The sequence below is a fragment of the Piliocolobus tephrosceles genome, chromosome 19, assembly GCF_002776525.5.
Source record: "Piliocolobus tephrosceles isolate RC106 chromosome 19, ASM277652v3, whole genome shotgun sequence".
NCBI classification, from domain to species: Eukaryota; Metazoa; Chordata; class Mammalia; order Primates; family Cercopithecidae; genus Piliocolobus; species Piliocolobus tephrosceles.
This window is the reverse complement of record NC_045452.1, coordinates 1,297,903-1,321,278: the sequence shown is the minus strand read 5'-3', so window position 1 is coordinate 1,321,278 and position 23,376 is coordinate 1,297,903. Positions and strand designations below refer to the sequence as shown.

Below are 23,376 nucleotides of genomic sequence, written 5' to 3'. Positions count from 1 at the left end.
CTCCCCTACTACTTCAAAGACCTTCCATTTCCTTGCTTCCAGGGAAAGCAGTGTGGTGGAACCCACCTGGGCCTGCAAGGCCATGCTATGCTTGTTACTAGCTGTGTGACCTTGGGCAAGTTACCTAAAGGGTACTCCTCTCTCAAGGGGGAACTGCAATAGTCCCTACCTTATAAGATTGCTGTAAGGATTAAATGCATATATATATGCACACAGACACACATATATATACACTCATTTATAGGTATATATTGCTGTAAGGATTAAATGTTTGTGTGTGTGCATATATATACACACACACGCATATATAATTATTTATTTATTTATTTTGAGACAGAGTTTCGCTCTGTTGCCTAGGCTGAAGTGCAATGGCACGATCTCGGCTCACCGCAACCTCCGCCTCCCGGGTTGAAGCGGTTCTCCTGCCTCAGCCTCCCAAGCAGCTGGGATTACAGGCATGTGCCCCCATGCCCGGCTTATTTTGTATTTTTAGTAGAGACGGGGTTTCTCCATGTGGGTCAGGCTGGTCTCAAACTCCTGACCTCAGGTGATCCACCTGCCTCGGCCTACCAAAGTGCTGGGATTACAGGAGTGAGCCACTGCACCCGGCCACATATATAATTCTTTTTTTTTTTTTTTTTTTTTTTTTTTTGAGATGGAGTCTAGCTCTGTCGCCCAGGCTGGAGTGCAGTGGCGCGATCTCGGCTCACTGCAAACTCCGCCTCCCAGGTTCACGCCATTCTCCTGCCTCAGCCTCCCGAGTAGCTGGGACTACAGGCGCCTGCCATCTCGCCCGGCTAGTTTTTTGTATTTTTTAGTAGAGACGGGGTTTCACCGTGTAGATCAGGATGGTCTCGATCTCCTGACCTCGTGATCCACCCGTCTCGGCCTCCCAAAGTGCTGGGATTACAGGCTTGAGCCACCGCGCCCGGCCACACATATATAATTCTTAATATGCCTTAGCAATTATTATTTCCATTTTCCTAACTCTGGGGGTCAAAGAATCTTATTTTCCTCATATAACAATCATATATGCAGCACTTTAAACCATTGGCAACTCTGCTATACTCTGTTATAGGTTGTGCATAGCATATAATTCATGATATTGGTGGGAAGAAAGGGCTGTTTAAATGAAAATACCTCTCAAATGTTTGTGTAGCCATAGATGATCTTTAATTCTGAAAACCTCTCCTGTCTCCAATTCTGAGGTCATAATCCACCTGTCTCTTCAGGCATCTTTCTGTTGAGGTTTAGTTTTATAGTCCCTAAAAGATGCCTTTGTCCTCTTTTTCTGCCCTGCAGATTTTCAGGTTCTGAACACAAGCCCAGTTTCTGCTTCTGATGATCATTTTCAATACAGCGTAAAAAACAGAGCCCTGTTCCACATTTTTACGGCCTCTGCACTTGGCAAAATATTCTTCCCGAATGGCCTCACGTGTGCTCCCTGTCCTCACACCTTTTTAGCTAGGCAACGCTGAGTCATACCTGAGTGGAGGCCGACGCCCCTTTGGAGGCAACTCCAGCCATAAGAAGTCCTGCTTGGAGCTGGTTTTAGTCACAGAGGGCCAAGAAATGGGTTCTGAATGAGGTGCCCCTGCACCTCTGCAGAGCCTGCTGCTGGCCTCCGGGATCTAACTGGGCTCTGATTCACCGTTCCCAACCCCACATCCAGGTAAGTGTGCCCAGCTGTTGTCTGTGCTTCCACCTCAAGATCTGAGTCTCCACTCCTCAGAACCCAGCAGGTTCCGCCTGACAAGGACCTGCAGTCCTCAGCCAGCTGCCACACCCTTGCCAAGGTGTGACTTGGAGTCCTGCAGCCACCTTTGCAGATGTGAAAATTAGCTCCTACTTTCAGCCAAAGCGTTTGGAAAGAAAAGCTTGATCTTTAGCTTTGACCTGGTATTTAAAAAAACCCTTCAAGGGGAACATCACACACCGGGGCCTGTTGGGGGCTGGGGGGTTGGGGGAGGGTAAGCATTAGGAGAAATACCTAATGTAAATGATGAGTTGATGGGTGCAGCAAACCAACATGGCACATGTATACCTAGGTATCAAACCTGCATGTTGTGCACATGTACCCTAGAACTTAAAGTATTAGAAAAAAAACAAAAAAACTGTTCACGTGATTTGCTTTCAGAATTGGTGGTTTGCCCTTTGTGCAGCACTGGAATCAATCTTGTTTCTCCTTATTACTTGTGGTACATTCTGCTTCCTCGGACTTTCAAAAAATTAGTGTTAAACTCTCTTTTTTTTTTTTTTTTTTGAGACAAAGTCTCACTCTGTCACCCAGGCTGGAGTGCAGTGGTGCAATCTCAGCTCACTGCAACCTCTGCCTCCCAGGTTCAAGCAATTCTCCTGCCTCGGCCTTCTGAGTAGCTGGGATTACAGGTGCATGCCACCACACCTAATTTTTGTATTTTAGTAGAGGCTGGTCTCGAACTTATGTTGTGATCCACCCGCCTCAGCCTCCCAAAGTCCTGGGATTACAGGCATGCACCACTGAGCCCGGTCTAGTCTTGAACTCTTGATGAGGGAATCCTTGACCCCTCTGCGTTTTCACTTTCAGATTTCTTCCTGTTTATTAGATGAATGGCCTTGGTACTTTTTGGAGAAAATGACAAAAAGGAGCACCAAGGCCCCAGATGTATGAGAGCTGCAGAACTGAAAGTGCCATAGGCTTTGGAGGGTAGATTTGGGGTCTGGGGGTAGATCTGAGTGGGACTGGGGAGGAGTGGGGTGCAATCGAGCCTTTAGACCATGCGTGTATCATGGAAGTCCCTGGTGTAGCCTCCCATGTCTGCATTTCTAATTGGCCTGGATGACGCATCCCAGTGGTTACTTCTAAGAATAGTCACGGCTAATATTTATCAAGAGCTTACTATGTGGCAGGTACTTTGTATGTGTTCTTCCTTTAATTCTCACAATGGACCCTCTGAAAATATTATCCGGCCGGGCGCGGTGGCTCAAGCCTGTAATCCCAGCACTTCGGGAGGCCGAGACGGGCGGATCACGAGGTCAGGAGTTCGAGACCATCCTGGCTAACACGGTGAAACTCCGTCTCTACTAAAAAATACAAAAAGCTAGCCGGGCGAGGTGGCGGGCGCCTGTAGTCCCAGCTACTGGGGAGGCTGAGGCAGGAGAATGGCGTAAACCCGGGAGGTGGAGCTTGCAGTGAGCTGAGATCCAGCCACTGCACTCCAGCCCGGATGACAGAGCGAGACTCTGTCTCAAAAAAAAAAAAAAAAAAGAAAAGAAAATATTGTCCACATTTTTAGATGAGGAAACTGAAGTATAGAGAGTTGAAACAACTTGGTCGAGGCCCCACTGCTAGAGTGCTAAGGCTAGGTACAAAGCAAGGTCTGATTCCAACCGTCCTGGGCACAGGAGCCTTGTCTGCTCCACTTGTCCCTCGGAGCGTTGCTCTTGCTGGTCCTCTTCACGCCCCAGCTCTTGTCTCCCACCTACTGTCCCCTCTACTGTCCTGTCACATCCCTGATTCCCCCACCAAAACATATATTTTATGATAGCTACTTTTTATCCTCTGTCTAGTGGGTTGCCCGACAGTCCACAGTCACATTTTGAAGAAGGAGAACTTCCCAGAGTTCAGGAACAGATTTTGGAGTGCCTCTTGCGGTGCTTGTTTCCAAAACTAATATGTTGTGGACCTTTCAAAGATACAGCACACACAAACACACACATACCCTCCTTCCAACACAAATAAACCCACGTGCCACTGGACATGGTGGCTCACGCCTGTAATCCCAGCACTTTGGGAGGCCGAGGTGGGCGGATCACCTGAGGTCAGGAGTTCGAGACCAGCCTGGCCAACATGGTGAAACCCCATTTCTATTAAAAATACAAAAAATCAGTGGGGCATGGTGGCACATACCTGCAATCCCAGCTACTCAGGACGCTGAGGCAGGAGAATTGCTTGAACCCGGGAGGCAGAAGTTGCAGTAAACTGAGATTGCGCCATTGCACTCCAGCTTGGGCAACAAGAGTGAAACTCTGTCTACAAAAACAAACAAACAAACAAACAAACCACATGCACATAAACTGAAACACACATGAACATACAAACACCCACATGAGCATGCACACAAGCCCCCCACATCAAACTCAAATGCACACAGCAAGCATACATGTAAACCACACACTTGCCACTCCAGCTGCCTCAGTGCTGCAGAGCCCCTCTCCTCGGATCCCTGTGCACACTGGAGGGAAGTAAAACCTACCCAGACAGGAAGTGAAGCAGTTGGTGAGCTTTTCTGGTGCTCTGCACAGATGCTGGGGCACTAAGCAAACAGCCATCAGTTTCTGGAGCTGTTCCGAGGTAACTGGGGTCCTTTGGGAGCTCTGGGCTGATGAGGTTCAGGAGGTAGCTGGGAAGTCTGGGGTTTGGGCTTGGTTCACCTGCGCCTCTCCCTGTCCCCATCTGAGATGGGTCTGAGACTCTCAGTGGAGGAGTAACAGGCTTTCTCCCCAGCAGGCTTTTGAAAATGGGCCCAAGGGCATTTTCTCAGGACCACAGATGCATGTGGCCCCCACTCTGTCACCCAGGCTGGAGTGCAGGGGCGCAGTCTCAGTTCACTGCAATTTCTGCCTCTTGAGTTCAAGTGATCCTTGTGCCTCAGCCTCCCTAATAGCTGTGATTACAGGCGTGTGCCACCACGCCCGGCTGATTCTTGTATTTTTAGTAGAGACGGGGTTTCACCGTGTTAGCCAGGCTGGTCTTGAACTACTGACCTCAGGTGATCCGCCCGCCTCAGCCTCCCAAAGTGTTGGGATTATAGGCATAAGCCACCATGCCCAGCCTCCCTTCTTCTTAGTTTGGAAGCAAACTACTTTGTGAAGTTTTCATGCCTCCTCTTTTAAAAGTAAAAGGAAGGCTGGCCAGCATGGTGAAACCCCGTCTCTACTAAAAATACAAAAATTAGCCAGGTGTAGTGGCCGGCGCCTGTAATCCTAGCTACTCAGGAGGCTGAAGCAGGAGAATCGTTTGAACCCACGAGGCAGAGATTGCAGCGAGCTGAGATCCTGCCATTGGCCAGCCTGGGCAACAGAGCAAGACTCCATCTCCAAAAAAAAAAAAAAAAAAAAAAAAAAGGAAAAGGAAAAATTTGTGGAGGAGAGAAGATGAAGTAGATATAGCAATAAATTGTGAACAGGGATTGTTTTTTCTAGTATTCAACCAGGTGGCTCTTGACCAGCATTAGATAAACTTCTGTCGGGCAGCCTGGAAAAGTTCACAGTTGCTGGGACACAAATGCTTTTGGGGTCCTTCTTGGAGAGGATGGAGTTGAAGATTTGGGAGCTTGATGGCCTTTGTTATGAGTCACCAGGGAGACAGGGACAAGGAGTAGGGCTGTTGATGGAGAATGCTGCATGGGATAGGTTGGATGGTGACGTAGAGGTCACCATGCTCCTGCCCTAGAGATTTGAGTAGCAGGCAAACGCTGTGGTCAAAAAAGAGAGTCAAGGACTCAATGAAGTTAAAGGGATTCTTCTGAAGTCCAGCACTCTGATTTTGGGGTTACAGCTTCTACCATAACTGCATATTACTGATACTAGTTCATTCTTAAAATTTTCTTTGCTATCTGATATACTACAGAATAACTGAGCTGGAAAGAGTCTTGGATATTAAAATGATTTAATGAGCAGCAAACTTTCTATTTTTGTCATATCCTTGCAGCACCTCTATTTACTTAATATTTTTCTTTTTTTTTTTTTTGAGACCGAGTCTTTGCTCTGTCACCCAGGCTGGAGTGCAGTGGCGCGATCTCTGCTCACTACAAGCTCCGCCTCCTGGGTTCACACCATTCTCCTGCCTCAGCCTCCCGAGTAGCTGGGGCTACAGGCACCCACTACCACACCCGGCTAATTTTTTTGTATTTTTAGTAGAGACGGGGTTTCACCGTGTTAGCCAGGATGGTCTCGATCTCCTGACCTTGTGGTCTGCCCGCCTCGGCCTCCCAAAGTGCTGGGATTACAGATTTGAGCCACCGCGCCCAGCCTTTGATAATCCTTTCTAATGCTAATGCTCTGAAATACCAAGATGCTGTACCTTGGTGTGGCCACTGAAGGATTGACTGTGCTGTGCAAGGTACTCAATAGAGACTGTCGGTTCTGGGGCAATTTCTTGTATTCTTTATTTGCTTATTTCCTTCACCTGTTATTATTATTTTTTTCCTTCTGAAATGTCTGTTATTTGGGTGTTGGATTTCCTCAACCAATAATCGTCTCATTTTCTTTTCTCCTATTTTGCTTTACTTTTTTTTTTTTTTTTTTTTTTTTTTTTTTGAGGCGGAGTCTCGCTCTGTCGCCCGGACTGGAGTGCAGTGGCCGGATCTCAGCTCACTGCAAGCTCCGCCTCCCGGGTTTACGCCATTCTCCTGCCTCAGCCTCCCGAGTAGCTGGGACTACAGGCGCCCCGCCACCTCGCCCGGCTAGTTTTTGTATTTTTAGTAGAGACAGGGTTTCACCGTGTTAGCCAGGATGGTCTCGATCTCCTGACCTCGTGATCCACCCGTCTCGGCCTCCCAAAGTGCTGGGATTACAGGCTTGAGCCACCGCGCCCGGCCTTGCTTTACTTTTAAAAATATTTTCTTTAACTTCATTTTTAATGTTGCTAGTAAATTTTTAAACATTCGGCTTTCCTATTTTTCATTTCTGAAAGTTCTTTCTAATTCTCTATTTTTTTTTATCACCTCCTATTCCTGTTTTACACACACAATGTTTTATGTGTTTAAGGATGTTAATTACAGTTCTTTCAGATTTTTCTTTTAGTTCCCGTGTTGCTTTATTTCCTCTCGGTTCCTTATCTCTGTGTGTTTTCTTTTGGTTTCTTTCTCAGGTTGAAGCCTTTCTTCAAATGTCTTATGCTCTTGTGCTCTCTGGTTATATTTGTTATTTATTTATTTTAACTTTAATCCATTTTATATGAGTCTCTTTCTCTCTCTCTCTCTATATATATATATTTTTGTTTTGTTTTGTTTTGTTTTGTTTTGTTTTGAGATGTAGTCTCACTCTGTTGCCAGGCTGGACTACAGTGGCGCAATCTTGGCTCACTGCAACCTCTGACTCCTGGGTTCAAGCAAGTCTCCTGCCTCAGCCTCCCGAGTAGCTGGGATTACAGGCACACGCCACTATGCCTAGCTAGTTTCTGTGTTTTTAGTAGAGACAGGGTTTCTCCATGTTGGCCAGGCTGGTCTTGAACTACTGACCTCGTGATCCATCTGCCTCGGCCTCCCAAAGTGCTGGGATTACAGGCATGAGTCACCACACCCGGTCTTAGTTACTTTGAAATATACATAATATTGTCGCTAAGTATAGTCACCCTAGTCTACTACGAAACATTCGAACTTACTTCTTCTATCTAACTGTAGGTTTTTGGTTTTTTTTTCCTGGGAGTGGGGCAGATAGGTCTCACTCTCACCCAGGCAAGAGTACAATGGCACCATCACCGCTTTCTGCAGCCTTGACCTCCCAGACTCAAGCGATCCTCCCACCTCAGCCTGCTGAGTAGCTGGGAGTACAGGTGTGCACCACTACACATGGATAATTTTTATTATTGTTTATTTATTTATTTTGAGATGAAGTCTCGCCTTTTCACCCAGGCTGGAGTGCAGTGGTGTGATCTCAGCTCACTGCAACCTCTGCCTCCCAAGTTCAAGCGACTCTCCTGCCTCAGCCTCCTGAGTAGCTGGGACTATTGATTAAAGCGATGGGAGCTAATAAATTGTGTTCCAGCCCAATGCATCATGTGCCTGTAATATTTACTGGTTCTATAAAAAACACTAGTTAATAACTTTCAGAAGGATAACCAGTATTATTATATGTAAAAATAAAAGTAGGTTGCTCAAAAAGTTAAATAGAGAATTGCCATGTGACTCAGCAATTGATTTTCTAGGTATATGCCCAAGAGAATGTTCACACTAATCTTACATACAAATGTTCACAGCAGGATCATTCATTAGAGCCAAAAAAGTAAAAACAACCCCAAATGTTTATCAATGAATGAAGAAATCTGCAAAATGAGGTATATACCCTCAATGGAATATTATTCATCCATTAAAAGGAATAAAATACCATTAATGTCACAATATAAATGAAACTTTAATATATTACATTAAGTAAAAGAAGCCAGATACAAAAAGCTGCATGTTGCCAGAGATTGCAAAAGCCACATACAGGTTCACGCCACTACGCCTGGCTAATTTTTGTATTTTTAGTAGAGACGGGGTTTCACCATGTTGGTCAGGCTGGTCTTGAACTCCTGACCTCGTGATCTGCCGCCTCGGCCTCCCAAAGTGCTGGGATTACAGGTGTGAGCCACTGCGCTTGGCCGATGATTTTTAAAGTTTTTGTAGAGATGGGGTCTTGCTTTGTTGCCCAGGATAGTCTTCAACTTCTAGGCTCAAGTGATCCTCCTGCCTCGGTCTCTTGAAATTCCTGTCTGTTTGTACCCATAACCAACTTCTTTTCATCCCCTGCATCTACCTCAACCCTTCATAGTCTCCGGTGTCTATCTTTCTATTCTCTATGTCTATGGGATCAACTTTCTTAGCTCTCACATATGAGTGGGAACATATGGTGTTTGTCCTTCTGTGTCTGGCTTATTTCATTTATGTCTTCTAGTTCCGTGCATGTTGGTGCAAATGACGTGATTTCATTTTTAACGGCTGAGTAGTATTCCATTGTGTATATATGCCACATTTTCTTTCTTTTTTTAAAAAACTGGCTTTTGCTTTATTGTGTAATTTACACAGGAGAATCCTAAATTCCACACTTGGTTTCTCTCTTCTGCCTTCGTTATTCTTTCAATATGTATGTCAACAGAGATCATTTCTCCCAATAGCATATGTGGTTTGATCCTCAACCAGGACACACAGGCCCTACAAAATTCCAGCCCTCCAAGATGGATGCCTGGGCCCTTCCATTTGACCGCACCCATGTCTGTTTGTACGGGGGCTCTGCCCTGGTCCTGTCACCCCTGAGGCGTCCTTAGGCTACGAATGCCAAACAGGCCCCGTGTGATGTGTCAACTCTGAATAAATACAAGAGGCTGCTAGGAGCCCCCAGCTGAGGATTGAGAGACAGGCTGTATCTGGACTCCATTTCAAAGAATGCTGTGATCCATTAGCAATGTCTGCCATGGGAATACCCATTAGAAGTACCTGGAAGGAGGGTTTTGGGGAATGGGCTCAGAAAGGAACAAGGTGTGTCTGTTCCATTCTTGCCTTAGGTGGCTGTTCTGCCACCCAGGCTGTGCTGTCTCAGTGGCCGGGTGGCTGAGGAGGAAGTCTAAAGGCCACAGAGTTGCAAGTGGCTTCCCTGGGGCCTGCAGGTACAGCATAGGCCCCAAGCTAGAGGAAGCTTGGAGGGGCACCCACACTGGGTCCTGTGGGGCTCTGCATACTGCAGGCCACCCTGGCATTAGCTCCTTATCCTCTGGAGTCCATCTCATCCGGGAGAAGACAGCTGGCTGGCCTCAGAGCATTAGATGCAACTCAGGGATAAAAACATTTTTACATGGTACGGACACAGAAATGGGCTTTACCTCCGAATAAACTTAGAAACTTTCCATCCGAACTAAAAGGGTGTATCTTCTATATGTTGCCAAGAAACCTAAACTGAGTACAAGGACAATTTTACTTTAATCAAGTTCCAGAATGAGGGTACTCAGCTTCGAAAAGCAGTTTGTAGCAGAAGATGCGAGGGTGTGTGTGAAGCCATGTTTCTAGAATATACCAAAGGAAACACACACAGCCCCAGCTTGGCCTTCTGCCAGCCCTCGATGCTGCTCTCTACTGGGGGTGGGCGGCTACTTCGTCCAGTTGACTCAGGAATGTAATGCTCCTAAATTTTTGCATTTTTAGTAGAGATGGGGTTTCACCGTGTTGGCCAGACTGGTCTTGAACTCCTTACCCCAGGTGATCTGCCCACCTTGGCCTCCTGAAGTGCTGGGATTACAGGCGTGAGCAACTGCGCCTGGCCTGGATGCTTTCTTGAGGATCCTTTCTGTCGCCGCTTCTCCTGCATTTTCTCAAAGGCCACCCAGGCCAGGGTCCACTTGTCCAGGCCGTGCTGCTTCTCCTCGATCTTTGTGCTCATTCCCATTGCTTCCAGGAGTTTCGCTTTGTCTTTGTCCTTCTTTTTCTTCTTCCACTTGGTCACTCTGAGCTCTGCGACTCCTTTCGGCTTTAGGAGTCCTTTTTGGACCGGCTCGTAGGCCTCCACGACACTCCCCGGTGCTTTGGTAGACGGACTTGCCACGTTTTCTTTATCCATCATCTGTTGGTGGACACTTGAGTTGTTTCCATATCTTTGCTATTGTGAATAGTGCTGCAGTAAACATCTGAGTACAGGTATCCCTTTGACATACTGATTTCCTTTCCTTTGGAGAGATACCCAGTAATGGGATTGCTGGATTGTATAGGAGTTTTTTTTTTTTTTTTGGGACAGAGTCTCGCTCTGTCCAGCCCAGGCTGGAATGCAGTGGCGCGATTTCAGCTCACTGCAACCTCTGCCTCCCAGGTTCAAGCAATTCTCCTGCCTCAGCCTCCTGTGTAGCTGGGACTACAGGTGCCGGCCACCATGCATGGCTAATTTTTTTGTATTTTTAGTAGAGACGGGGTTTCACCTTGTTGGTCAGGCTGGTCTCGAACTCCTGACCTTGGGTGATCCACCCACCTCAGCCTTCCAAAGTGCTGGGATTACAGGTGTCAGCCACCATGCCTGGCTGATCGTATGGTAGTTCTATTTTTAGTTTTTCGAGAAATATCCATACTGTTTTCCATAGTGGCTGTACTAGTTTACGCTACCACCAGTGGTGTATAGGAGCTCCTTTTCTCTACATCCTCACCAGCATCTGTTATTTTTTGTCTTTTAAGTAATAGTCATTTTTTGAGATGGGTTGAGATGATCTCATTGTAGTTTTGATTTGCATTTCCCCAATAATTAGAAAAAATGTTGGCTGGGCCTGGTGGCTCAGACCTGTAATCCCAGAATGTCAGGAGGCAGAGGCAGGAGGATCGCTTGAGCCCAGGAGTTTGAGACCAGCTACAGCAGCATAGAGAGAGCCTGTCTCTACAGAAAAGAAAAAAAAAATTAGCTGGGTATAGTGGTACCACACTTAGGAGGCCAGGGTGGGAGGATTCCTTGAAACCGGGGGGTTGTGGCTGCTGTGAGCTGTGAACGCCAACCAGGTGGACTCACGCTACTGCACTCCAGCCTGGGCAACAGAGTAAGACCCGGTCTCCAGGGAAAAAAAAAAGAAAGCAAAGCAGAGAAAAAAGTGGGGGCATTTATTCATAGACCTATTGGCCATTTTGTATGTCTTTGGCCATTTTTTAAGTGAGATAATTTGTTCTTTTACTGTTGAGTTGTTTGATTTCCTTACATAGTCTGAATATTAGCTCCCCATCAGATAACTAATTTTTAAGTATTTTCTCCTATTCAGATAACTAATTTTTAAATATTTTCTCCTATTCAAATATTTTCTCCTATTCACGTGGCTGGGCACGGTGGCTCACGCCTGTAATCCCAGCACTTTGGGAGGCCGAGGCAGGAGGATCACCTGAGGTCAGGAGTTCAAGACCAGCCTGGCCAACATGGTGAAACTCCGTCTCTACTAAAAATACAAAAAAATTAGCTGGGCCTGGTGGCACATGCCTGTAGTCCCAACTACTTGAGAGGCTCAGGCAGAAGAATTGCTTGGACCTGGGAGACAGAGGTTGCAGTGAGCCGAGAAAAGGCTGGGCATGGTGGCTCACATCAGTAATGACAGTACTTTAGGAGTCCAAGGCTACTCAGGAGGCTGAGGCAGGAGAATCGCTTGAACCTGGGAGGAGGAAGTTACGGTGAGCCGAGATCACACCACTGTACTCCAGCCTGGGTGACAAGTGTGAAACTCCGTCCCCCCACAAAAAAGGAAAAGAAAAGAAAAGAAAAAGATAGGTTGTCTCTTCATTCTGTTGTTTCTTTGCTATTTAATTAATTAACTAATTAATTTTCTTTTTTTTGAGACAGAGTCTCGCTCTGTTGGCAGGCTGGAGTGCAGTGGCGCAATCTCAGCTCACTGCAAGCTCCGCCTCCCAGATTCAAGGGATCAAGGGATCTCTCCTGCCTCAGCCTCCCTAGTAGCTGGGACTACAGGCACACGCCACCATGCCTGGCTAATTTTTGCATTTTCAGTAGAGACGGGGTTTCACCGTGTTGGCCAGGATGGTCTCGATCTCTTGACCTCCTGATCCACTCGCTTTGGCCTCCCAAAGTGCTGGGAATACAGGAGTGAGCCACCACGCCTGGCCAATTCATTTATTTATTACAGAGGATATCACTATGTTACCCAGGTTGGATTGCGGTGGCGCGATCTTGACTCATTGCATCCTTGATCTCCCAGGCTCAGGTGAACTTCCCACGTCAGCCTCCCCAGTAGCTGGGACTACAGGTGCGTACCACCACGCCCAGCTAATTTTTGTATCTTTTGTAGAGATGGAGTTTCAACGTGTTACTGAGAATGGTCTTGAACCCCTGGGCTTAAGCAATCCACCTGCTCTGCCAGCACCTGGTCTTATTTTTAATTAATTAATTAATTAATTATTTTGAGATTGAGTCTTGCTCTGTCACCCAGGCTGGAGTGCAGTGGGGCGATCTCAGCTTACTCTAACCTCTGCCTCCCAAGCAATTCAAGTGATTCTCCTGCCTCAGCCTCCCAAATAGCTGGGATTACAGGCACGCATCACCATGCCCAGCTAATTTTTGTATTTTTAGTAGAGACGGGTTTTCACCATATTGGCCAGGCTGGTCTCAAACTCTGGACCTTGTGATCCACCCGCCTCAGCCTCCCAAAGTGCTGGGATTACAGGCATGAGCCACCGCACCCAGCCGTATTTTTATTTTTTAATAAAAAATATATATATTTTTAAAGACAAGGTCTTGATCTGTTGCCAAGGCTGGAGTGCAGTGGTGAGATCAAAGCTCACTGCAGCCTCAAAGTACTGAGCTCAAGCGATGCTCCCGCTTCAGCCTCATGAATAGCTAGGACCACAGGTTATATTTAAAAGTGAAACACTGGCCGGGCACGGTGGCTCATGCCTGTAGTCCTAGCACTTTGGGAGGCTGAGATGAGCAGATCAGTTGAGGCTAGGAGTGCAAGACCAGCCTGGTCAATATGATCTCTACTAAAAATACAAAAATTAGCTGGGCGTGGTGGCACATGCCTGTAGTCCCAGTCACTTGGGAGGCTGAGGTACGAGAATCGCTTGAACCCTGGAGGTGGAGGTTGCAGAGAGCCAAGATCACGTCACTGCGGTCCAGCCTGCGCAACAGAGCGAGACTCTGTCTTAAAAAAAATTTTTTTTTTTTAAATAACTACAATATAATGAAATAAAAGTGAACCACTAAAAATCAGATTGCAGTGTCCTTATGCATGAGCCAGGGCTTGTTTGACCTTAAAGCTTCAGTATCAGAAGGCCTCATGGTGACCTTTAATTTGGGAAAACCTGCCGGGCACGGTGGCTCATGCCTGTAATCCCAGCACTTTGGGAGGCTGAGGCTGGCGGATCACCTGCGGTCAGGAGTTCGAGACCAGCCTGACCAATATGGAGAAACCCCGTCCCTACTAAAAATACAAAATTAGCCGGGCGTGGTGGTGCATGCCTGTAATCCCAGCTATTTGGGAGGCTGAGGCAGGAGAAGTACTTGAACCTGGGAGGCAGAGGTTGCAGTGAGCCAAGATCATGCCATTGCACTCCAGCCTGGGCAACAAGAGTGAAACTCCATCTCAAAAAACAAAAAATGGCCAGGCGCAGTGGCTAATGCCTGTAATCCTAGCACTTTGGGAGGCCAAGGCAGGTGGATCATGAGGTTAGGAGATTGTGACCATCCTGGTGAATATGGTGAAACCCCGTCTCTACTAAAAATGCAAAAAATTAGCCGGGTTTGGTGGCGGGCGCCTATAGTCCTAGCTACTCAGGCGGCTGAGGCAGGAGAATGGCATGAACCCGGGAGGTGGAGCTTGCAGTGAGCCAAGATCACACCACTGCACTCCAGCCTGGGCAGCAGAGTGAGACTCCATCTCAAAAAAAAAAAAAAAAAAAAAATTGAGAAACCCCTACCTGTCTGTACCAGTAGGTCTTTTCTCTGGGGTCTGGAAGAAGAATCCTTCAATATCCTGCCTTCTGGTAATCTGAGAGCTGGGCGAGAAAAGGAAGATCAGAGTTTGACCCTTAAATCTGTAGGTTTCCCTCCCCTCCCCTCCTTTGCAGTCCCGTGGAGTGTCCATTGGAACCATTTCCTCGTCCAGGCATCCCGATGTTGGTGGATGGCCCATCTGAGTGGCCAGCCCTGCGCTTCTTGCTGTTGGCTGTGGCAATGTCTTTCTTCCGCTCAGCTCTATCCATAGATGAGGCGCATCTGTTGTTGAAAGAAAAAATGATGCGGCTGGGGGGGCCGCTGGTGCTGAACACCAAGGAGGAGCAGGCCAATGAGAGGCTCATGATGCTCAAAATCGCTGAGATGAAGGAGGCCATGAAGACCCTGATATTCCCACCCAGCATGCACTTTTTCCAGGCTAAGCATCTCATTGAGAGAAGTCAAGTGTTTAATATTCTAAGGATGATGCCAAAAGGTAAGGTTTGGAAAGGGGTGGCTTGGGGTGCTGGGAAGGTAGAGGGACTCATCTTGGGGCTACTACTGTGCTTGCGGCTGTTGCTATTCTAGGTGGAGCAGAGAAAGCCTCACTCAGCTGCTCTGCTCCTCTGTCCTTTCAGGTAGACTAGGAAAAGGGTGTTGGAAACCAGAACCCCTGCTTCCTGGGGAACTCTCAGACAGTCAAGATTGGCCTGAATATTCCTGGTCTTCCCTGGAAAAGTTGGAAAAGCATCCAACCCTGAGACTTTGCTATTCCCTTCATAGTTTTCCCAGGGGCTAAGCTACCGCATAGGATGCAATATGATATGATATAGCATCCTGGAGTAGTATAAACACACCTCCATGAAACATGAAATAATCAGCATCCTGCACATATAAATAGCCAGGAGTGGTGGTGCACCTGTACTCCAAGCTACTCTGGAGGCTGAGTGGAGAGTGTCGCTTGAACCCAGGTGGAGTTTGCAGGGACCTATGATGGCACCACTGCATTCCAGTCTGGACGACAGAGCGAGACCCTGTCCCCCAGAAAATGTTATTTTTTTTTATTAAAAAAATTTTTTTTTTGAGACAGAGTCTCACTCTGTCGCCCAGGCTGGAGTGCCCTGGTGCTATCTCGGCTCACTGCAACCTCTGCCTCTTGGGTTCAAGTGATTCTCCTGCCTCAGCCTCCTGAGTAGCTGGGATTACAGGCATGCACCATCACACCTAGGTAATTTTTGTACTTTTAGTAGAGACGGGGTTTCACCATGTTGGCCAGGCTGGTCTCAAACTCCTGAGCTCAGGCAATCCACCCGCCTCGGCCTCCCAAAGTGCTGGGATTACAGGTGTGAGCCACTGCGCCCGGCCAAAAATGTTAATTTAAAATGTAAAAATAATAGCAGTTTGCAGTTTACAAAGACTTTTCCACACCTGTTTTTTTTGTTTGTTTGTTTTTGTTTTTTTCTGAGACGGAGTCTTGTTCTGTCGCCCAGGCTAGAGTGCAGTGGCGCGATCTCGGCTCACTGCAACATCCTCCTTCCAGATTCAAGCGATTCTCCCACCTCAGTCTCCTGAGTAGCTGGGATTACAGGCGCCTGCCACAATGCCCGGCTAATTTTTGTATTTTTAGTAGAGATGGGGTTTCACCATGTTAGTCAGGCTGTTCTCGAACTCCTGACCTCGTGATCTGCCTGCCTCAGCCTCCCAAAGTGCTGGGGTTACAGGAGTGAGCCACTGTGCCTGGCTGTTTTTTTTTCTTTTAATGTTATAAATAGAGATTAAAAAATAATAATAATCATGAGGTCAGTAAAGTAGCATCCGCAGTTGCTGGGAGGCATAAGAGGGTGACACACCATAGCTCATGCAGCTGGGACAGTGGTCTAGGGGCTCGTGTCAGGGCCAAGGGCTGGATGGGCACAAGAAGGGCAGAGGGACAGCATGCACTGTGCCTGGGGGAGCAAGGGACACAGCTGGTGTCTGGTCGGGAGGACAAGCATGGGGACTCAACTGGCAAAGCCCGCAGGCCAGAAGCTGTACAGACACAGGCTCAGCCCAGGGGATGAAAAGCCAGTGGGAGAGGAGTTGAGGGGCAGGATGAGAGGATGGAGGACAAGTGTGTGAACAGGACTGCGGCCCTGAGGCTCATCCCAGTGTATCCCGTCATGAAGTGTTGGGTGGCTTCATTGAAAGTCTTGGGCTCCCAATGGAGAACTAGAAGCCAGTGGAGCCCCGAGTTGAACCTCAGTTCTGTGGTTCCAAACCTGATGCCCTCTCATTCGCCTCTGCTGCCCCTCTTGGACAAGATCACCCTGGCTCCTGATTAGTAAGACTTGGAAGCCCCATCCTTAGACTAGAGCCTTAGACAAGTTCTGAGAAACATGTCTGGACAGAAATCCTTCTGCTTGCACGTCTTCTTGTGATCCACACTGTCCCCAGGCCCCAGAGTCCTGGGACGGGACTTCATCCCTTTGTCCCCACAGCCCCAGAGCCCTGGGATGGACTTCATCCCTTTGTCCCCACAGCCCTGGAGCCCTGGCATGGGACTTCACCCCTTTGTCCCCCACTCCTGGAGTCCTGGGATGGGACTTCACCCCTTTGTCTCCACCATTCTTCTTCCCTCTCCAGGGGCTGCCTTGCACCTCCATGACACTGGCATCGTGACTATGGACTGGCTGGTGAGGAATGTCACCTACAGGCCTCACTGCCACATCTGTTTCACCTCGAAGGGGATCATGCAGTTTAGATTTGCTCACCCAACTCCCCGTACATCAGAAAAATGTTCCAAGTGGATCCTGCTGGAGGATTATCGGAAGCGGGTGCAGAACGTCACTGAGTTTGACGACAGGTGAGTATTAGTTCAGCAAGCACATGTCCCAGGTCTGTCATGGGGTGGCAGTGGGTAGGTGTCTCCCTTGGTACAAACCTATAGATAAAAATCTGGCTTTAAAAAAGCATGAGGCAAGGCTGAGCGTGGTGGCTCACATCTGTAATCCCAGCACCTTGGGAGGGCAAGGCGAGTGGATCACTTGAGCCCAGGAGTTGCCAGTCTGGGCAACATGGTGAAACCTCATCTCTACCAAAAATACAAAAAATTAGCCAGGCGTGGTGCTGTGCCTGTAGTCCCAGTTACTTGGGAGGCTGGGGCAGGAGGATCACTTGAACCTAGGAGGTTGAGGCTGCAGTGAACTGAGATGGAGCCACTGCACTCCAGCCTGAGTGACAAAATAAAACCCTATCTCAAAAAGAAAAAAAGAAAAAAAAAAAAACACATGAGCACCTTTTCCTTTTAACCTTACAGGATACTCTGTCCCACAAAAGCATTCAACACCTTTTCCATCCATAGTAGTTTTCTGGTGCATTTAAAATCTACAAAAAGCATTATCAGCAACACTATTTTTGTTTGTTATTATTATTATTATTGTTTGTTTGTTTGTTTGTTTTTTTGAGACAGAGTCTCGCTGTGTCGCCCAGACTGGAGTGCAGTGATGCGATCTCCACTCACTGCAAGCTCCGCCTCCCAGGTTCACGCCATTCTCCTGCCTCAGCCTCCCGAGTAGCTGGGACTACAGGCACTTACCACTGCGCCCGGCTAATTTTTGTATTTTTAGTAGAGACGGGGTTTCACCGTGTTAGCCAGGATGGTCTTGATCTCCGGACCTTGTGATCCGCCCGTCTCAGCCTCCCAAAGTGCTGGGATTACAGGCTTGAGCCACCACGCCCGGCCATTATTATTATTATTATTATTATTATTATTATTATTATTATTATTATTATTTGAGACATGGTCTTGCTCCATCACCCAGGCTGGAGTGCAGTGGCGCGATCTTGGCTCACGGCAGCCTCTGTCTGCTGGGTTCAAGCAATTTTCCTGCCTCAGCCTTGTGAGTAGCTAGGGTTACAGACATGTGCCACCACGCCTGGCTAATTTTTGTATTTTTAGTAGAAACAGGGTTTCACCATGTTGGCGAGGCTGGTCTTGAACTCCTGACCTCGGGTGATCTGCCCATCTCGGCTTCCCAAAGTGCTGGGATTACAGGTGTGAGTGACCGCGCCTGGCCAGCAACACTGTTGCTGTAGCAAATGAGATTTGTCTGATGCTCAATAAAGCCAGAGAGAATAAAAGTTCCTAGCTCTGAAGTGATGACAATCTAGCTGGAAGATAAATCTTGAAAACCTGGTGGAGCAACTTCCTAACAGACTTGTATAGTATTATTATTACTATTATTACTATTTAAGACAGGGTCTCATTCTACCATCTAGGCTGGAGTGCAGTGGCACAATCTCGGCTCACTGCAGACTCAACCTCCCAGGCTGAAGCAATCCTCCTGTGTGTCAGCACGCTAGAGGTATGCACCATCACACCCAGCTAATTTTTGTCTTTTTTGTAGAGATGGGGTGTTGCCATGTTGCACAGGCTGGTCTTGAACTCTGGGGCTCAAGCTATCCTGTCGCCTTGGCCTCCCAAAGTGCTAGGACTACAGGCACGAGCCATTGTGCCTGGCCTTGTATAGTAATATTATTAAGTGACAATTAGTTTGGTCACACAGATGTCTACAGAGTGCTCCCCTGAGGTTATTTCCCTTTATGAAATGAGAAACATGAAGCTCAGCAAGGTTAACTAGCTTATGCAAGGACACACAGCTGGTAAATGGCCAATCTGGGATACACACCTGGGTGCTGATTCAAGTTATTTCCATTCCACTCCCTTCATTAACCTGCTTGAGCTGCCATAACAGAATACCCCAGGCTGGGGGGGCTTAAACAACAGGAATTGATTTTCTCAAGCTGGGCACACTGGGTCATGCCTGTAATCCTAGCACTTCGGGAGGCTGAGGTGGGAGGATCACTTGTACCCAGGGGTTCAAGACCAGCCTGGTGGCCAGGCCCGGTGGCTCACGCTTGTAATCCTAACACTTTGGAAGACCGAGGTGGGTGGTTCAGGAGTTCAAAACCAGCCTGGCCAACATGGTGAAACCCTGTCTCTACTAAAAATACAAAAAAAAATTAGCCATGCATGCCTGCAGGCACCTGTAATCCCAGCTACTTGGGAGGCCGAGGCAGGAGAATCACTTGAACCTGGGAGGTGGAAGTTGCAGCAAGCCAAGATCATGTCACTGCACTCCAGCCTGGGTGACAGAGCAAGACAAGAAAGGAAGGAAGGAAGGAAGGAAGGAAGGAAGGAAGGAAGGAAGGAAGGAAAGAAGGCAGGCAGGCAGACAGACCAGTCTGGGCAACATAGTGAGACCACCATCTCAACAAAAAGTAAAAAATCCACCAGATGTGGTGGTGCACACCTATAGTCTCAGCTACCCCATGAGGCTAACATAAGAGGATTGCTTGAGCCTGGGAGATTGAGGCTGCAGTGAGCTGTGATTTTGACACTGCACTCCAGCCTGGGCAACAGAGTGAGACCCTGTTTAAAAAAAAAAAAAAAAAGGAATTGATTTTCTCATGGTTCTGGAGGCTGGAAGTCCAACATCAAGGTGCCAGGGCAGGGTGGGTTCCTCCTGAGACCTCTCTCCTTGGCGTGCAGAAGGCTGCCTCTGGCTGTGTCCTCACATGGCCTTTCCTCTGTACGTGCACTCCTGCTGTCTCTTCTTTTTTTTTTATCTTGAGATGAGTCTCACTGTGTCGCCCAGGCTGGAGTGCAATGGTGCAATCTCAGCTCACTGCAACCTCTACTTCCAGGGTTCAAGCGTTTCTCTTGCCTCCCTAGTAGCTGGGATTACAAGCACGAACCACCACGCCTGGCTAATTTTTGTATTTTAGTAGAGACGGGTTTTTACTATGTTGGCCAGGCTGATCTCGAACTCCTGACCTGAAATGATCCACCCACCTCGGCCTCCCAAAGTGCTGGGATTACAGGCGTGAGCCACCGCGCCCGGCCTCCTCTTCTTACAAGGATACCCATCCTATTAGAGTTGGAGCCCCATCCTTACAACCTCATTTAATCTGTTTTTTTTTTTTTTTCTTTTTGAGACGGAGTCTCACTCTGTCGCCCAGGCGTGATCTCGGCTCACTGTAAGCTCTGCCTCCCGGGTTCTGGTCATTCTCCTGCCTCAGCCTCCCAAGTAGCTGGGACTATAGGCGCATGCCACCATGCTCAGCTAATTTTTTGTATTTTTAGTAGAGACAGGGTTTCACCGTGTTAGCCAGGATGGTCTCGACCACCTGACCTCATGATCTGCTCGCCTCGACCTCCCAAAGTGCTGGGATTACAGGTGTGAGCCACTGTGCCCGGCCCACGCCTGGCTAATTTTTTGTATTTTTAGTAGAGACGGGGTTTCACCATGTTTGCCAGGCTAATCTTGAACTCTTAACCTCAAATGATCCATCCGCCTCGGCCTCCCAAAGTGCTGGGATTACAGGCGAGAGCCACCAAGCCCGGCCATAACCTCATTTAATCTTTTTTTTTTTTTTTTTTTGAGGCGGAGTCTCGCTCTGTCGCCTGGACTGTAGTGCAGTGGCCAGATCTCAGCTCACTGCAAGCTCCGCCTCCCGGGTTCCTGCCATTCTCCTGCCTCAGCCTCCCTAGTAGCTGGGACTACAGGCGCCCGCCACCTCGCCCGGCTATTTTTGTATTTTTAGTAGAGACGGGGTTTCACCGTGTTAGCCAGGATGGTCTCGATCTCCTGACCTCGTGATCCGCCCGTCTCGGCCTCCCAAAGTGCTGGGATTACAGGCTTGAGCCATCGCGCCCGGCAACCTCATTTAATCTTAATCATCTCTTTAAAATTCCCTTCTCCAAATGAGGGCTAGGGCTTCAACATTTTAATTCGGACGCTTGGGGATACAATTTAGTCCATAACATCCCCCAAAAAGAATTTGGTCTATTTTCCTGTCAGTGGGTATAGGAAAAAGAGAGAGAGAAAGAGAGCGAGAGAAAGAGAGAGAGAGCTTTTTGGTCTAGAAAGTACAGTGGGATCAGATTGGCCAAGCATACAGAGGAAGGACAGGAGCCAGGAGAGCCTAGCTGGTGAGCTCTCCTCTCGAGCAGTCTCCTGGGGTTGGGGTTAGGGTTTAAGCAGGCAGTGGCTGCCTGGCCACAGGACCGACTCTTATATGGGAGAGTCTGGAAATGCTCCCCTTTGCCCCTTCCTTATCTCCACTCTAGGGTGCATCCTGGTGTGCTGCTGCTACCTGGGATATGCAAGGTGGGTAGCAGTCCTATGGGTGCCTGGGGGCAGTGCCCTGGATCATGCCTCCACCACTCCCCACTTTGTGTCTTGGACAGCTTGCTGAGGAATTTCACTCTGGTGACCCAGCACCCGGAGGTGATTTACACAAACCAAAATGTTGTCTGGTCGAAATTTCAAACCATCTTCTTCACCATCTCTGGTCTCATCCGTTACGCACCAGTGTTCAGAGACTATGTCTTCCGGAGCATGCAGGAATTCTACGAGGACAACGTGCTCTACATGGAGATCAGAGCCAGGCTACTGCCGGTGAGCCCAGTTCTCCTCTCCGCTCCTCCCACCTCCTTTGCTCTGGCCTGACTCAGATCTTAGCTGGTAGAAGACTGAAGGCTCATGAATTGACTACCCAGGTCTCTGGTGCAAGGGGTCATGTGCCTTTCCAGGGGCCACCATGAGCAGGGAGACCTGAAATGGACTGGGCAGGCTCCGGCAAAACCGGGAACACATCCTGCGTCGCCCTTTGCCCCCCTGTTTCTCATGGTTCCCCATTCTCCCCTCTGCCGTGATACCCAGGGCCTCGTGACACGAGCTGAGAAGGAGGAGAACTGGGATAGAGCCATCTTAGGGGCCAAAAGAAGGGGTTTCAAAAATAAAGGGAGCCACATGGCAGGGTGAGGGCAAGAAACATATAGCAGATGGATAATCGCCCATGAGATTTGAAAATTACAGGGTCACCTTTGAGCAGTTTCAGTAACATGCTGAGAAGAGAAACCTCATTTCTGGGAGTAGAAAAATGACATACACGGCTGGGTGTGGTGGCTCACACCTGTAATCCAGCACTTTGGGAGGCCGAGGCGGGCAGATCACAAGGTTAGGAGTTCGAGACCAGCCTGGCCAACATGGTGAAACCCCATCTCTACTAAAAATACAAAAAATTAGCCGGGTATGGTAGCAGGAACCTGTAGTCCCGGGTACTCAGGAGGCTGAGGCAGGAGAATCGCTTGAACTTGGGAAGCAGAGATTGCAGTGAGCCAAGATCGCACCACTGCATTCCAGCCTTGGTAACAGAGTGAGACTCTGTCTCAAAAAAAAGAAAAAGAAAAAGAAAAAGAAAAATGAGGCCGGGCGCGGTGGCTCAAGCCTGTAATCCCAGCACTTTGGGAGGCCGAGACGGGCGGATCACGAGGTCAGGAGATCGAGACCATCCTGGCTAACACGGTGAAACCCCGTCTCTACTAAAAATACAAAAAAAAACTAGCCGGGCGAGGTGGCGGGCGCCTGTAGTCCCAGCTACTCAGGAGGCTGAGGCAGGAGAATGGCGTGAACCTGGGAGGTGGAGCTTGCAGTGAGCTGAGGTCCAGCCACCGCACTCCAGCCTGGGCGACACAGCGAGACTCCGTCTCAAAAAAAAAAAAAAAAGAAAAAAATGAAATACAGGTGATGAATTGGAGCCAGGTTTGGCTGATTAAAGGCTCTGGCTGTGATTTGAGAGAAAGAACATTAAGATAACTGGAAGGAACCACAGGGGCCACAGGTTTCTTTTTAGGATAGAGAGACTTATTTTGTACCCAGAAGGAAGAAGTGTGGAGAGGTTAAAAAGAGAGGGGAGGCCAGGCGCATTGGCTCACGCCTGTAATCCCAGCACTTTGGGAGGCTAAGGCTGGTGGATCACTTGAGGCCAGGAGTTTCAAACCAGCCTGGCCAACATGGCGAAATTCCATCTCTACTAAAAATACAAAAATTAACTGGTGGCTGGGCAAGGTGGCTCACACCTGTAATCCCAGCACTTTGGGAGGCCAAGGTGGGTGGATCACGAGGTCAAGAGATCGAGACCATCCTGGCCAACATGGTGAAACCCTGTCTCAACTAAAAATACAAAAATTAGCTGGGCGTGGTGGCGCATGCCTGTAGTTCTAGCTACTTGGGAGGCTGAGGCAGGAGAATCATTTGAATCTGGGAGGCGGAGGTTGCAGTGAGCAGAGATCGTGCCATTGCACTCCAGCCTGGTCAACAGAGTGAGACTCTGTCTCAAAAAAAAAAAAAAAAATTAGCTGCATGGTGGTGTGCACCTATAATACCAGTCACTCGGGAGACTGAGGCGGGAGAA

The 23,376-nt window shown here is 48.2% G+C and overlaps 2 protein-coding genes across 5 annotated transcripts in view; both read left to right on the top strand.

Moving 5' to 3' along the window:
• Positions 1–23,376, top strand: part of MICAL3 (microtubule associated monooxygenase, calponin and LIM domain containing 3) — a 1,031,057-nt gene that overhangs the window by 746,173 nt on the left and 261,508 nt on the right. The window lies entirely within an intron of this gene.
• ADA2 (adenosine deaminase 2) overlaps positions 4,128–23,376 on the top strand; it is a 46,344-nt gene continuing 27,095 nt past the window's right edge. Inside the window, exons 1-5 of one of the 4 annotated variants that reach the window (XM_023192093.3) lie at positions 4,259–4,333; positions 14,271–14,632; positions 16,759–16,978; positions 21,248–21,287; positions 21,368–21,578. In XM_023192093.3, the coding sequence (XP_023047861.1) occupies positions 16,816–16,978; positions 21,248–21,287; positions 21,368–21,578 (414 nt within the window). In that variant the 5' untranslated portion in view covers positions 4,259–4,333; positions 14,271–14,632; positions 16,759–16,815. Of the gene's footprint in view, positions 4,334–14,270; positions 14,633–16,758; positions 16,979–21,247; positions 21,288–21,367; positions 21,579–23,376 lie in introns of all 4 variants that reach the window. The other 3 variants (XM_023192090.3, XM_023192091.3, XM_023192092.3) reach the window with 3 other exon arrangements.